The sequence below is a fragment of the Sus scrofa genome, chromosome 1, assembly GCF_054392235.1.
Source record: "Sus scrofa isolate SSC_HxYL_T2T_F1_AM1 chromosome 1, Sscrofa_HxYL_maternal_Yorkshire_Landrace_v2.0, whole genome shotgun sequence".
Taxonomy (NCBI): domain Eukaryota; kingdom Metazoa; phylum Chordata; class Mammalia; order Artiodactyla; family Suidae; genus Sus; species Sus scrofa.
In genome coordinates, this window is record NC_139383.1 from 268,165,897 (window position 1) to 268,180,812 (window position 14,916).

A 14,916-nucleotide genomic window follows, 5' to 3' on the forward strand; every position below is an offset into this window, starting at 1 on the left:
GTCATACATATATATAATATATATATAATATGAGATAAAGTATATATATATAATATGAGATAAAGAAGGTATATATATACATATATATATACGTACATATATATATATGTATCTCTATATCTTCCATCATGGTCTATCCCAAGAGACTGGGCATAGTTTCCTGTTCTGTACAGTAGGACCTCATTGCTTATTCATTCTAAATGTAAAAATCACCCCTCCTTTAAGCTAGTTTTACAGATGAGGGAAGTGAGGCTTTTCCTTTGGACCTCAGCTTTCATGGGCAACCAAAATCTCTTCTCAAAGACCAGGCTTTTCTGGGATATGTGGAGCCATGGTCTCCTATGACTGTTTCCTGTCACGCCTTCCAGATGCTGGATACCCCTAACTGGATACCCTCAAAGCTGACTCAACTATCTCCCAGCACCTGTGTGACTCGTATGCAAACCTAGATCCACACCACACACTCTCAGGTTCCTCCATTTCAGTGCAGTTAAGCCATTCCTGAGGAGGACAGTGGTAGGGCTGCAAGGTGCCAGAGAGCCGGAGTGTGGGGGGTAGGTAGAGATACACTATGCAGCCATACCCTCCGCTCCAGGAACCCCCTACCTAAGAGATGTCTGGCATGGCTTGCAAGGACTGGCCACATTGGCTGTTGATGTTTTTTCCCCACACCATTCTCTTCCATTTTCTTATTTCTTCTTTTTTTTTTTTTTTTTTTTTTTAACTTTACTTTCTACCAGCCCCCTTTCTGTGGTAAAATACACACAGCATAAAATTTACTTATCTTAATCATTTTTAAGCATACAGACAAGGGACATTACGTGCATTTATGTTGTACAACCATTTCCAATATTCATCTCCAGAACTTTTCATCTTGCAAAACTGAAACTCTGTACCCAACAAACAATTACACCCCATTCTCCCCTCCCCCCAGCCCCTGGCAACCACAGTTCTACTTTGTCTCTGAGATTTTTTACTAAGTGCCTTATATGAGTAGAATTATACAGTAGTCATCTTTTTGTGACTGGTTTATTTTACTTAGCATTATGTTCTCAAGGCTGATCCATGCTGGATGGGCGGATATAAGATTCATGCAAGTGTCAGAATTCTTCTCCTGTTAAAGGTTGAATAATATTCCACTGTTTGCATCTACTACATTTGGCTTATCTCTTGAGCCCTCTATGGACACTTGAATTGCTTCCACATTTTAGTTATTGTAAATAATGCTGCTATGTGTCTCTCATTCCTTTTTTGAAGCATTATTGAGCCACACTCCAAGGACTCAGTCTTCACACACTTACAAAGTATTTACTGAATGCAAAGCACTAAGAAGGGAAAGTCGAGTTTACAAAGGTCAGGAATCACAATCCCTTCTGAAAGGCAAGAGTTTAAAGAGAGCCTAATAAGGAATTCCTGCCATGGATGAAGCCTGGGCTACTTAACAGTAATGTTACAAAAACACGAATTGCCAATATTTTTGTTCCAGACACATCATGCATCGACTCACCTGATTTCCAACAGCAATCTTACAGGATAGGTGCAGGTACTTCTATTTTGCAAGAGGGAAATCTAGTAACCTGCCACCCCCACCCAGAAAGTGCATGGCTGGGCGGGGATTTGAGCACCAGAGAATCTGCTGCTGAGCACTGGGCTGGGCTGAGCTTGTTTCGAAAGGTATGGTGGCCATGAAATTTTCCTCTCTCTCACTACTTTTTCTCTTCGCTGCTTCCTTTTCCTCTTCTGCCAGTTCTAAGTGACCTTAGAGTTCTACACAGCCAGGATTTGTTCCCTCTCTGGATTATTCAAGCATGCTCACCCCATCCCAACCCTGCACCCCTTGCGAAGGGTTTACGTCTTCTGCAGGGAGAGAAAACGTAGACCTCAGCAACTGGGTGGACTGACTCATAAGCCAACCGGACAGAGGTCAGCTTATCTTCTTCCCCAAGAACGCGTGTGGACTTTGAAAGAGACCCCCTGGGAACCAAATCCCCCTCTCTCTGATGTTTGATTTTACGTAGCCTCTAAGCATCCCTGGGCTAACGCAGCATTACTTGAAGTAGGTCTAGGGGAATGTTGGTCCTGAGCCTGTATCTAGTTAAATAGTGTTGGGGAGCCTGCAATACGCAGACTTCATTTCCTAAGGATTCATGATGTTCATTAATATATTAACGTCCTTAGAACAGCTTTCACCGAGGAAATCAATGTAGCAAGTTCCTTTATCATTGGATTTCTCACACCCTTCGAATTAGGGAACCTCCTTTTTAAATGTGTTACATGTACTAGCCCCCCAACACTGGTGCTATTTAGAATCACTTTGAGACAATATGGGTTTTTTTATAATACAATGCAATGAACACTATGAGGCAGGAAGTTTGGACAGGGCTGTTTGATACCAAGGTTATTTCCATGTAAAGGGATGAGGTGATGCTCAGAGACAATGTAAAGATATTTGTTGAGCAACTTACGGGTAACATCAAAACATCCTCATGACTGTGCCAATATAGCCATACCTAACGGGGGCATCAAAATGTTCCATATGCTTCCTCTGAGCTGTTTATATGTTTAGAACTGGGATTGCTTTAATGCATTCAAGTAATAGGCTTAGAATGCATAAGAGGTCAATTCTTCACCTCCAGGAACACATGGATTACTGAGGGCAGAGGAAGGGTCACTCTTCCACAATTAACCATAAGTTAAGGGCAAGGCGGTATCCTGCAATTAAGGAAGTGATATTCTAGTGGCATGAACACAGCAATGAGGGGCTGGAAGGAGGGCATATTCCCCAAAGGCTGCTCAGAGGGAGTGACATTTCTGCAAGGCTGTGATGGATGAGGAGTCGTGTGCTGGGGATATAGGGGACTATGTGAGTACTGGGACCATTCAAGCAAAGGGACAGTAATGGCAAAGACAAGGAGATAAGAAAGAGGATTTTGCATTTTGAAGAAATGGCAAATGGGGACATGGTGGGAAATGAGGTCCCAGAGGGCAAGCTGGCCAGATTTTGAAATGCAAATGTGTGCCTGGTGAAATGGCTTGGATTTTTATTCTGAAGTTGTGCAGGGTAGGTGGTAGGGCTCTGAATGGTTGCAGCAGGAGAGAGGCACAGGCCCATCTGTGTAGGGGCTGAATTGGTCACGTGCATGCGGTGGTAGGAGGGGGCACTGAAGGCAGTGGGATGCTTCAGGAGGGCTGGGGAGGGTCAGAGAAGATGGATAGGTGGGGACATTTGAGAATATTTCAGGGGCAGGGTGGAAGGGCCTGGAGTTTATGCTAGATGTCTTCCATCTGCTCCTCTCCTCCACCCTCAGCTCATTCTTCCTCAGCTTTGTGCCTCAGGAGGCTGGGTTTGGTGTACTGCCTCAATGGGCTCCCTGCTCTGGGTTCCCCTGGAGTCAGCCAGTAAGGGGGCACTAGCAGAAGGTCTGGCAGGAGGTGGTTGAGTGAGGTTAGGACACTCATCCCTCTGGCTCCTTTCCTGCCTGTGTCCCTTAATGAAAGACCACAGCTCTTATAAGGCAGCATTCAATGCAATTCTTTTTCCATGTTCAGGAAACCTCACCTTCACTCGGACCCAATGACATCAGCCACAGTGTACCAAATATCCCTTTTCTAGAACTTCCCCCCAAGTTCATGCATAGCCCACTTTGAAACCTTTCCCACTCAAGCATGCAATCTGCTTCCCATTGGGAACCTCTTTGATAGTGGTCCCCTTAGTGAAAAGAAAAGGGATTAAGGCTAATATCCAGATTAATATCCAGATCGACTCATCACTCACTGAAATATCCAATAATCTTTTTAACCAGACTGCATGGTGTGTGTGTGTGTGTGTGTGTGTGTGTGTGTGTGTGTGTTAGGTACAAGGGGGATTGGGATTGGTATCTATCAGACAGAATAACATACACTAAGGGAAACAGATGATCCTACAAAGGTCCAGTGAGCGGACCTTAGAAGGCAAAATGATTGTTCAGCTTAGCTTGTCTTGGTGATGACCATCCGGAGTTGGAATTGTGGTTTGCAGAATCTAAGGCCTGGCCTGTTAGGTGAGACCAGAGCAGGGATTTCTAAGCAAACACAGTGAGCACATGTCTGGAGGCTAGGCTAGGACATACGTACAAGCAGAGGTGCACTGTAGCAACTTAGAACCATCGTGTGATGGCAGGGGAATGGATATAAATAACTCAGAAAGTCACATTCAGTTTGTGAGCTGATAATTGTGTATACATGCCTTTGAAACTCTAAGATACAGTTGAAGGCCCCTGTGATACGAGTGGTCTGTTTACAGCTTAGAATGTTCCATTTTTAATATATTACAAGTGACAATGATAGTGCCAGACAGTATCTAGGAAGCACCTATATGAAGGGCTTAACTCTGCCTCAAGCCAGAAATCTATTTCAGGAAACTTACTGGCACCAGGATGAGATTATTCAAATATATCCTCTGAGATAACAGTTAGATGGATAAAAACCGATAGATGGAGTAAGACAGCTGCATTTCTAATTCTTTCTCAGTATCTCCATCCACATGGCTGTCTTTCTCCTGCATCTCAGCATCTCAACAACAACAAATCCCTCTTCATTTTATAGGGGAACACAATCATTAAGTCATCAAATGCAAAAACAGAAGGACCTCTATATACCACCAAGTTCAGAGATGACAAATACCTGACCCTCCTTTCACAACTCCCATCCCATACTGAAAGCAGGCATCATTAGTTGATCATAACAATTGTTCCAGCTGAGTCTATCTATAGCCTCAGAAATCTCCCCAACTTAATATCCTAGGCAGCACCCCCCACACACTTTTATGAGTTGGCAATGAGATGTCTGCTATCTGCTATCTCTGATTTAGCCCAACCTCTCAGGCAGATGGATACACAGAAGCCCAGAGAGGATTTTGAAGACATGGGTTGGAGCAGACGTTCAGCTCATGGTCCTCCCATTTCCTTCTATAGCTGTGTTTGTATTTTGTGATTCTGTCCCCTAATCGCAGGTGAGGCCAATTAGATTCTTTCTCTAAGATTCTTCTAACTGTTGCTCAAGGAAGAGGAGCATCCGCTCTTTGGTGGGAAGTGCACTCGAGTCTTGGAAACTCATGACTATCACAACCCCTACCCTGGAGGCTGGAGCAGGGAGGAAGGAAGCCCATCCTGAAGGACACAGAGAAGAAAGACAGAACCCTAGTGTCATGTCGTTCCGGCAGCTAAGCTGATCTTTCACCCTTCCCATGGCCCCCTTCCAATGCAGCTGTCATTAAGCTATGTTGAGTGGGGTTTTTCTCTCCTGAAACCAAAAATATCCTGACCAAAAAAGAGCAGAAAGGAGGGGAGGGGGAGAAATGGTGGCACGATGGATGGACTTAAGGTCTTCAGATCTGAAGCCTCGTGTTCAAATTCCAACTCATCTTCTTACCTCTTACCTCTACTTAAGATCTTAGAATGTCAGCTTCCTCATTGTGAAATGGGGCAGGGGATAAAAACTGCCTTGACCTTGGAAGATGACCATTGGGATCACATATGAGATATTACATGCAGGCCTCTGCCCAGTCATGCATGCCCAAAGTGCTGCTTTTTACTGTCTTCTGTGTGGAATCAGGACTCAAACCCAGGCATCCTGACTCTCAGCCCAGCATGCTTGCCAAAAATTCACACTTTCATGGGTCTCTCTCCCCCACTCCTTTTTTTCTACACCTAAAGATCTGTAGTCCCATTTCAACATCACAAGTCCCATTTGAAAAGTGTTTAACTTCTAATGCAGATATAACAAGTCGTTTCTCAGTTTCACTGTATCTGCAAAGCCTTCTATAATTCAACATCAAATATTTATTATTACATTTATTAAAGTTTTAATAATTTAGCATCTCCTGCATGTAAGAGAGAAGCTTAGCTAACTGGTTCCCCTTTATCCAGCCTGGGTCACTTCAATATTTATATTCCAAAGTCTCCATTTGAGTTTCATTTAGCTGAGGCTGGGGCAGCAGGCCCTCCACCTGAGCTGACGGTCGGTGCATGCTACGGCCTCCCCAGTGCCAAAGACTAACAGAAAGCTGGTGCTGAATGGTGTTTGAAGAGATTTACCGAGCCTGGGTAGAAACTCATCCTAATAGACTTCACTTTTATTATGATCGCTAAACTAAAATGGGGGGAAATATATATGTCTCTGGGCTCAGTGGCTGAATGACAGGCAGCGAGGCTGTGAATGGATGTGAACAGAGAACGGATCCATCTGGTGGGGAGTGTGGAGGTCTTGATATTATTGCTCCTCTGAGGAGGGGCTTTATCCTCCTAAAAGAAGAGAGGGATGTGGTAGTTCTGGGCAGATGTCAGGGCCCAGATTCCATGAGCCCAGCTGTGAGTGCCAGACAGATTCCCTATTGCCCCCCAAATCTCCCATGTCCTTACTTATTTATCTATCTATTTATTTATATATTTTTAGAGCCACATCTGCAGCATATGGAGTTTCCCAGGCTAGGGGTTGAATTGGAGCTGTAGCTGCTGGCCTATGCCACAGCCATAGCAGCATGGGATCCAAGCCACATATGCAACCTACACTATAGCTCATGGCAACATCAGATCCTTAACTCACTGAGTGAAGCCAGGGATCAAACCCACATCCTCATAGATACTCATCAGGTTCATTACTGCTGAGCCATGATAGGAACTCCATCCAATGTCCTCATTTAATAGTTAATCTTTCACTAGTGCAGAATGGACTTCCATACACACTCAGTGGACTAAGGGGTCAACAAAGATGATAACGGAATGTCCAAAGAGCCCACCACTCTGGCTCACAGAGAACCCCCTGCATCAATAATATACAACATTTACCAAGCAGCTCAAGTTCAAATCTTGATGCTGCCTCTCACTACCTGTAACGTGATGGCCAAATGATTTGAGCTTCTTGTGTAACTCTGTTCCAGAGGTGTGAGGAATCAGAACTAATAGAGGTAAAGCCCTGAGACAGGGCCTGATATGAAATAAATGCTCAACACTAGTGAGTCATGATTGTATTTGACCATGAGGCTAAGAGTTCAAATGTGTTCTCTCCTTCAGTTCACAAAAGCATTCAAAGCTACAAGAGCAGTCATTGTTCCCATTTATAGATAGGACACTGAGGCTCCGAAGGTTTAAATACAGTGCCCAAGGTCAGCTAGGAATTAGTGGGGATGAGATTTGAACTCAGGTGGTTTGATGCCAGAGCCTTCACTATCCCAATTGCCTCAGACTCCTCTCTTCTGTGTTTCAAGCAGGTAAATGGGCTGCCTATTGAAGTTCTCTTGCCCTTTGGGAGAAGAATGTCTCTGTGAGTAATTGGTGAAGAAGGGGAGAGTCAGAGAAGCATCTTGGGGCTGAGACCCTATCTAATGAAGGCTGAAGAAGCCCATCCTGTCTCAGCATCTCCAACAGAAGGGATGTACACTTTCTGGTTGCCCACTATGCAAACACACACACACACACACACACACACACACACACACACACACACACACACACACACAGAGTCACTTATTTACAAAATCTGTTGAAGCTGTATTTCAAGAACCAGGGACCTAGTGACTTCCTGCTAATACTCTGCAATTTGGCTCAGAGGTCCTTGCCTCCATGAGGCCTTTCCTTCAACTCCCAGGTGAGTTTAACCACCTCCTCCCTTGTGCCCTTTCTCTGCCCCAAACTTTTCCTCTAACCTTTTCAACCATCGTAAAGTATATCTTTTTGTTAGCAGTTTTGTCTCATTTAAGAAGATGAGAACTTTGTCAACATTTCTCTATCTCTGTTACGTAGCCTGGCCAACAGTAGGCCTTCCATAAATTCTTGGTGCTTGGAATTGAAAGGCCAAAAGAACAAGGAACTCTTCTTAAATTCTATCCAGAACTAATTCAACATGAAAACTGTTACCAAGGGAGTGATGCTAACTTGCATGCTGATGCCCCATCATTCTTTCAACGTTGGGCAAGAATTAACTGTATTTCACCGTTTCATTTTCATTGATTTGAGATCACAGAAAAATCACTGAGGGGCTCCAAAAGCTGGGCTTTGTGTATGATTATTATTCTAATCATAATAGCAACTTCTTGCATCTGTCTTATAAGAAGAATCGGCTCTCGGTGAAATTGTGCAGAAGGCCCAGTGTGTAGCAATAAATGTTGTTTGCCATGTTTCTTTTGCCATGAGCATCTTTTATTTAATCTCTCAAGTTCGTCTCTTGTTCCATGCTCCCTGCTACACCATGAGAATCCTGCAAACAGAGGTGGGCCTTATTCATCTCTGTATCCATACAGTACCTGGCACAGTGCCTGGCACACAGGAGGGGCCCAGAATTGAAAGGAATCTGCACATAATTTAACTAGAGTTTGCCCCTCCACCTTTGTAGCCGACATCATTAGTGTCTCAAATGCTAAAAATCTCATTCCCAGCAGCTTCCTGCTGGAACAGGCTGCAGAATAGGATCTGTCCAGGGGAGAGTTCTTTTCTTTGGCTCTTCAGCTCTTCAGAATTGAAAGCCTTCCCTCCCGCCTGAAATTCCACGCAGCCAAATCCTATAAGCAATTCAAGGTTAATTGTCAATGATCTCTCTCCTGCAAATACTTTTTCTAATGCCTTTGGTCAGGAATTGTTTCTTCCTTTTCCAATCCCAAGGCACTCTATGTGTACCACTCATATGTTTCTTCATTCATTCTGCAAGCATTTCCATATCCATAAAGCCACAAGACCTACCACACTGTGCTCGATTTTAGATATTCGTTTAAGTCTTTGTCAAACACCATGACAAAGGGATTAAGGCAAACTCTCAATATTAAGGCCCTATTGATCATAAGATGCACCATAGGTTGGATGTAGTCTTTCATTAAAAGAAAGAGAAAGGAATTTTAAAAAGAACAAAAATGTGCTATACTATGCTACAATAACAACAAACAAAATATTTAATGCAACTAGAGTTCACCGCTGCTCAACTCAGTACTTTACAAGGTATCATGTCATTTAATTCTCACCACTCCCCTCTCTGGCATAGACTGTTTTCTATCTATGTTATTCACAAGGGGAAAAAGAGCTAAAGAAAAGCTCATGCAGGGGGCAAGTGGTAGAGCTAGGATTTGAACTCTGGCAGTTTAACTGGGCTCTACAGCTTATGCTTTTTTAATTTTTAAAATTTATTTATTTACTTACTTATTTGCTTTTAAGGGCCTCACCCACTGCATATGGAGGTTCCCGGGCTAGGGATCTAATTGAAGCTACAGCTGCTAGCCTATACCACAGTCATAGCAACATCAGATCCAAGCTGTGTCTGCAACCTACACCATAGCTCATGGCAATGCCAGGTCCTTAACGCACTGAGTGAGGCCAGGGATCAAACCCACAACCTTACGGTTCCTAGTCAGATTCGTTTCCGCTGCACTACAATGGGAACTCCTTTTTTTTTTTTTTAATGAACTACCTCACATAATAAACTTTACGTTTCATCAAAATATGGTGTGCATAGAGAAAAGTGTGCAAATCATATCCATGCAGCTTATGAACTTTTATGGAATGAAAACACCCACACACCCACCACTGCCCAGATCAAGAAATCAAATATTATCACTGTGCTGATGTGCTTCCCTTCAATCATTTTCCCCTCCATCGCCCAAAGGTAATCCCTATTCTTTCAACATCACAGAGTACTTTTTACTATGTTTGAGCTTTATTTAAACACACTATACTGGCTTGTGTCTGGCCTCCATAATTCAGTCTCATAGTTGTGAAATTCATCAGTGATGACATGGATGGTGCTTGTGTTAATACTCAGCGTTAATAGCATTCCACGGTTTTGTTTGATTTATCTACTTTTTTGTTATTGACGAGCATTTTGGGGTTTTCCCCCCACTTTTTGGCAGTGCAAATGAATGCTGCTGTCGGTAGTCTTGAATGTATTACCTGAGATACACGTACACATTTGCATTAGGTATTTTACTAGGAGGGGAATTAGGAGTCTGGTTATAGTAAGATGTTGATGTTCAACTTAAGCAGCGAGTACCCAAAGGATTTACATAATGGCTACACTAACTTATTCCCACTCTAAAGGTATAGGAGTTCCAGTTGTTCCCTCTCTTCATCAACACTTGTTATCATCCATTTGTCTACACTTAGACATCCAGGTGGGTTGAGCCTGCACTTTGACCCTGAACTGTCCTCCCTCCCCTAGTGTGAGATTCCACACTTTCATAGTCATCTGTCACAAACTTAAAAACAAAACAAAATCAACCAAGAAAGCACTTTTACAGTTTCCTCCCCCACCCGACTGGAATGCTTATCTTTTCCTCCCTGACTTGGCTCTTTCTTTAATCTCTCAGTTGTGATTCTATGGCATATTATTGGCTATCTATAATTATGATCTATTATTTATTAATTTCTAACATAGCATCTGACGGAAACTTATTAATTCTTTAAACGCCCATGATACGCTTGCCTGGGCAATGTCATGTCAAACAAGGTTTATTAGTGTAGCTTGGAAAACTCAACCTACATAACACAGATTCTTTTGAATGGTGATGATTGCAATCTTTTATCTACCTTTGCATTGAAACGGATGGATATGTGAGAGGTGAAATGAAGGGAAGATTTAAAAGGCTGTCTGCCATTGCTCTAAGCCCAGACAAAGACATATGGGTAACCCAAGCCGGATAATAATGTAGTTCCCTAATCAAACCAATATTCTTTAAGTATTTGAAATAGATTTTGAATACTCTTCCAGTGGAAGACTATAGCTGTGGAATATCATCTCCTCTCCCATCCTGAGCAACTCTGCTCTGGTGCCAAGGTAAAGGTGCATTTTCCGTGTAAACAGGCACAGCATTCTTAGCAGTTCAGAAGAATCTATGTGTTATCAGACCATGCTCTTTGCAGGTCTCACCCCTTCCAATTTATTACAGTATTCCTTGCAACTACATAGAATATTCTCCCTGAAATAAATTCTAATACTATACTTTTCTCAATTTGGTTTTAATATGTCCAAAGATGTTTTAGAGTCCCTATAGATTGATATTCTGATCTCCTCCATGTCTGGCTTGCTGTTTAATGTAATAATTCAGATTGAAGCAGAAAAGGCAACTGAATTATCCTACAGACCATGGTCATTGTCACCGTATGACATTGTCTGCAACCCTCCTGATTCTGTCTTCCCCACCGTCTTGAACCCCATTGTAGTGGGAATTTAATGCATGTACAATTGTTTAACACTATGTCTTTGGGAATATATTATGTACCGGCACTTAGACAAAAATTTACACATAGTATTTAATCATTACAACAATTCTTGGATGGTGTTTCAAGGAAATAGTTAAGAATATGGGTTCAGGAGCTGGAGGGATCTTGGGTTGAACCTTGGATCCACCTCTTGCTAGTGAAGGTATCACCTTTATGCCAAAGGTTTTTTTTTTTTTTCTTTTAATTTGTAAAGAAATAATCGCATTACCTTATGGGGTTAATGTAAGAACGCAAGAGACAATGTGAGTACAGTGTTTGGCACATAGGGAATGATCAATGGAGATGAGTTATTATTATCATACTCTGTGAGGAAGGCACTGTTATTACCCTCATTTTGGAAAGAAGTGTAAAGTTAGTAGGTAGAATTTGGCCAGTATCATTGAGCTCATCCATGGTAGAAATGGGACGGTAACTCAGAACTGTTCAACCTCAGAGGGAGTGTTGCCATCAGCCAGTCTAATATCTATAGGTTCACGGAAGTCACATATTCAATGTCATCAGTACAGAATTCTGAGGAAAACTAGGAGAGACCTTCTTTCAGTTGATTTGAGACAAGGTCATAGGGTCTCTTGAATAGTCCTTAAACCAGATGGTTCTTTCTCTATCTTTAAAATATGCAATGCAGAGAAACCTTAGCACATGCTTTACTCCAGTCTCACTGTCCTCAATTCTATCAAAAATGGAAATAATGATAATTTGCCTTGAATCAAATTACGTGTGTGTGAAACCATCTTAGTTCTTACCACTTCGTTTCTTGAATTACCACTTTATTTCCTTAGAGCTAACGCTTTAATTTTCTTTCCTTTAAAAAATTCACTCTTTGGAGAAATATCAATAAAAAATCATGTTATATTCATCCCTCCATGGATAGTTAAGAAGGTGAGAATAAACAAATTACAAAGCAGGAGACATAGGTTCTGGGTGCTTCCTATCAAGATGCCAAGGATATATGATAGCATCTTGATTCAGAATGACCCACAGAGAGATATTCAGTAGTAGAACATCACTGGAATTACTGGAGGAGCGCATTCCTCCACATTCCAGTTCAGGAGCCAATACACTGTGTACAAGCCAGTTCCAAAAATAAAATAAGAGTCCATTTTTATAACATTTAAATTCTAAAATTCTCCCGCTAGTCAAATTGGAAGGGGAAAATAAACCTCCACTAGGAAGTCTGGAAGTGTGCTAGGATCATATCTAAGACCACTGGTATCATTAAATCAATAAAAATTTAGTAGCTGTCCAATAGGAACTGGGGATTAAAAAGCTAAGTAAGCTATCTTTTTTGACCTTGAGAGATTTGCCACCTAATACGACAGAACGATATGTAAGCAGCTAATTAGAACATAGTAGAATAAGCCTATAATGAAGTTCATTACAAGGTGCAAAATATGCAAGGAAAGATGTAGTCTGCATCCTTTTATGAGTAAAGAACACATTATTTTGACCTGGACACTTAGAACCTATGGATTGGTCCAAAGTGTGTGCCCAGCCACCAGAGTCACAAGAGAAAGCACCTCATTCTCCAATCTTTTACCTTCATGATTCTCCAATAAACTATTAAGTAATAGTCTTTTATAAGATCATTAAAGATCCCAGGATAAACCAGATAATGTGTTAGCCTTTGTCATGTTTTATATAAACCCAAACGGAAAAGTAATAATGTTGAAATATAAAGGCACTGAGGTCCACCACAGAGGTCACTTTCAGGAGTGTGAAGCACGGCATATTGAACAGTGTTTTACATATCAACTATGAACTGTCTACTTCAATAGCGTGAAAAGCATTTGTCCATGGAAGCTCCTGTGAGCCTGAAATAGAGGGGCTTCCAGTGCTTCAAGAAGCTCCTGGCACAGGGAGCTGAAGTTGACTTCCCTACCTGACATCTGCAGGGTCTTCTGTGACGAGGACATCGGTCTTGCAGCTGGCCAGGGGGTTGATGGACAGCTCCACAGGTGGGACCACGAAGCTTTTGCTGACAGGAAGCCAGAGTCCTTGGCCCAAGCTGAAAGTAGACCTGTAATGTAAGAGTTTCCATTGGGGGACTCCCTGGGAAGCAGAGAGAAAACAGAAAAAGGGGGCCCCCTCCTCCCATCCCTTCTAGAACCTTCTCTCATTCCCCCACCCAACTGAGTTCCCTGCACTCTCCAAGGGACAATGTTGGCCAACTTTTCCCAGACTTGGATGGTCATTTCTTCACTCTATTAATCATTTAGCCCATGCATTGCTCTATATTGCTAGTTTTATTTTCCCAAGTCTGGATTCTGATTCCCAATCAGTAGTGGGTTCTGTGAAGACAGGGACTGTTTCAGCTCTGCTGTTCCTGAGAGCCAGCAGGAGGACCAGAAGTGATTGCTAGGTCAGCTGGAGTGGTCTGCATAAAGGTTAAGAGGATGGACTCCGCATCAATGCCAAACAAAATCTGATTCCCAGTTCCACCATTTAATTTGCTGTACGTCTTCATCCATTTAAATACTGAAGTTCCGCATAAGATTTCATGGAAGTAGCAGGAAAAGGTGCTATGGCTATAGAATATTTGTAAACCACTGGACTAGATTATCAGTAGTGTCTTCTCCAGTTCAAGTATCTGAATCTATACATCTAGATGCCTAGCAAATGGGAAGGAGATTCCCATAACAACCTGGGCCATTGCATCAGAGAAGTGCACAGGCTCCCCTCATTAAGGATGCATAACTACAACTCCCCTTCAGGCCCCTGTGCATCTCCCAGCATCATGCCCCAACAGTACTGTCAACTCACCTGAGAATCTTTTCAGGGGCTTGCTCCCCTGTCACCAAATCATAGCCCCTCTCGAGTGTCGTGTAAGGCCAGGGTCTGTGGAAAAAAATAAGAGAGGAAATGAAAAGAGAGGACAGGAAATGGGATAAGTCAGAAGTGGTTGGGAAGCATGTGTGGACACTGTTTAGAGTAGCTTTACAAACAACCGGATTGGGCAAAAGGCATTATTGGGTAAGAATGTTTATATTATAAAAGAAGGTCTTTGTTTCACCAAAGGACTCAGCACTTTATTTTATTTATTTATTTTTGTGAAGTTGGAATTTACTTTTTTAGCTACACCCTCAGCATGTGAAAGTTCCTGGGCCAGGGACTGCACATGCACAGTGACAACAGCAGTGACAACACCAGATCCTTAACCTGCTGTGACACCAGGGAATTCCTGGACCTTTTTATATGGTCCAGTATACTGCAGAGGTCATTTATTTCTTTCTTTTTTTCTTTTCTTTTTTTCCTTTTCAGGGTTACACCTGCAGCATATGGAAGTTCCCAGGCTAGGGGTCCAGTTGGAGCTATAGCTGCTGGCCTACGCCATAGCCACAGCAACGCTGGATCCAAGCCACGTCTGCAACCTACTCCACAGCTCACGGCAAGGCCAAATCCTTAACCCACGGAGCGAGGCCAGGGATCAAACCTACATCCTCATGGATTCTAGTAGGGTTTGTAACCCACTGAGCCACAGTGGGAACTCCAGGACTCAGCACTTTAAAGTCCACTTTGCCTATTTTGGAGTTTATGTATAAAAAACCCAATTCTTCTTTAGAAGTCCACTCAAGAGAGTGTTATTTGATTACTGATGGTTTGGCAAGGTGAGCTAAGCTTCAGTCTTGGTTCTCTAGAAAATTCATCAGTTCATGTACCTTTAATACTACAATGTGATTCG

The 14,916-nt window shown here is 42.5% G+C and overlaps 1 protein-coding gene across 9 annotated transcripts in view; it reads right to left on the reverse strand.

Annotated features, from left to right (window-relative positions):
- The window catches only part of ASTN2 (astrotactin 2), a 915,666-nt gene that overhangs the window by 470,554 nt on the left and 430,196 nt on the right, over positions 1–14,916 (reverse strand). For 5 of the 9 annotated variants that reach the window (XM_021074505.2, XM_021074494.2, XM_021074486.2 and 2 more), the window contains 2 exons: positions 13,998–14,072; positions 13,117–13,254 (listed from right to left, as the gene is read on the reverse strand). In XM_021074505.2, the coding sequence (XP_020930164.1) occupies positions 13,117–13,254; positions 13,998–14,072 (213 nt within the window). The remainder of the gene's footprint in view (positions 1–13,116; positions 13,255–13,997; positions 14,073–14,916) is intronic. The other 4 variants (XM_084993997.1, XM_084993987.1, XM_021074502.2 and 1 more) reach the window with 1 other exon arrangement.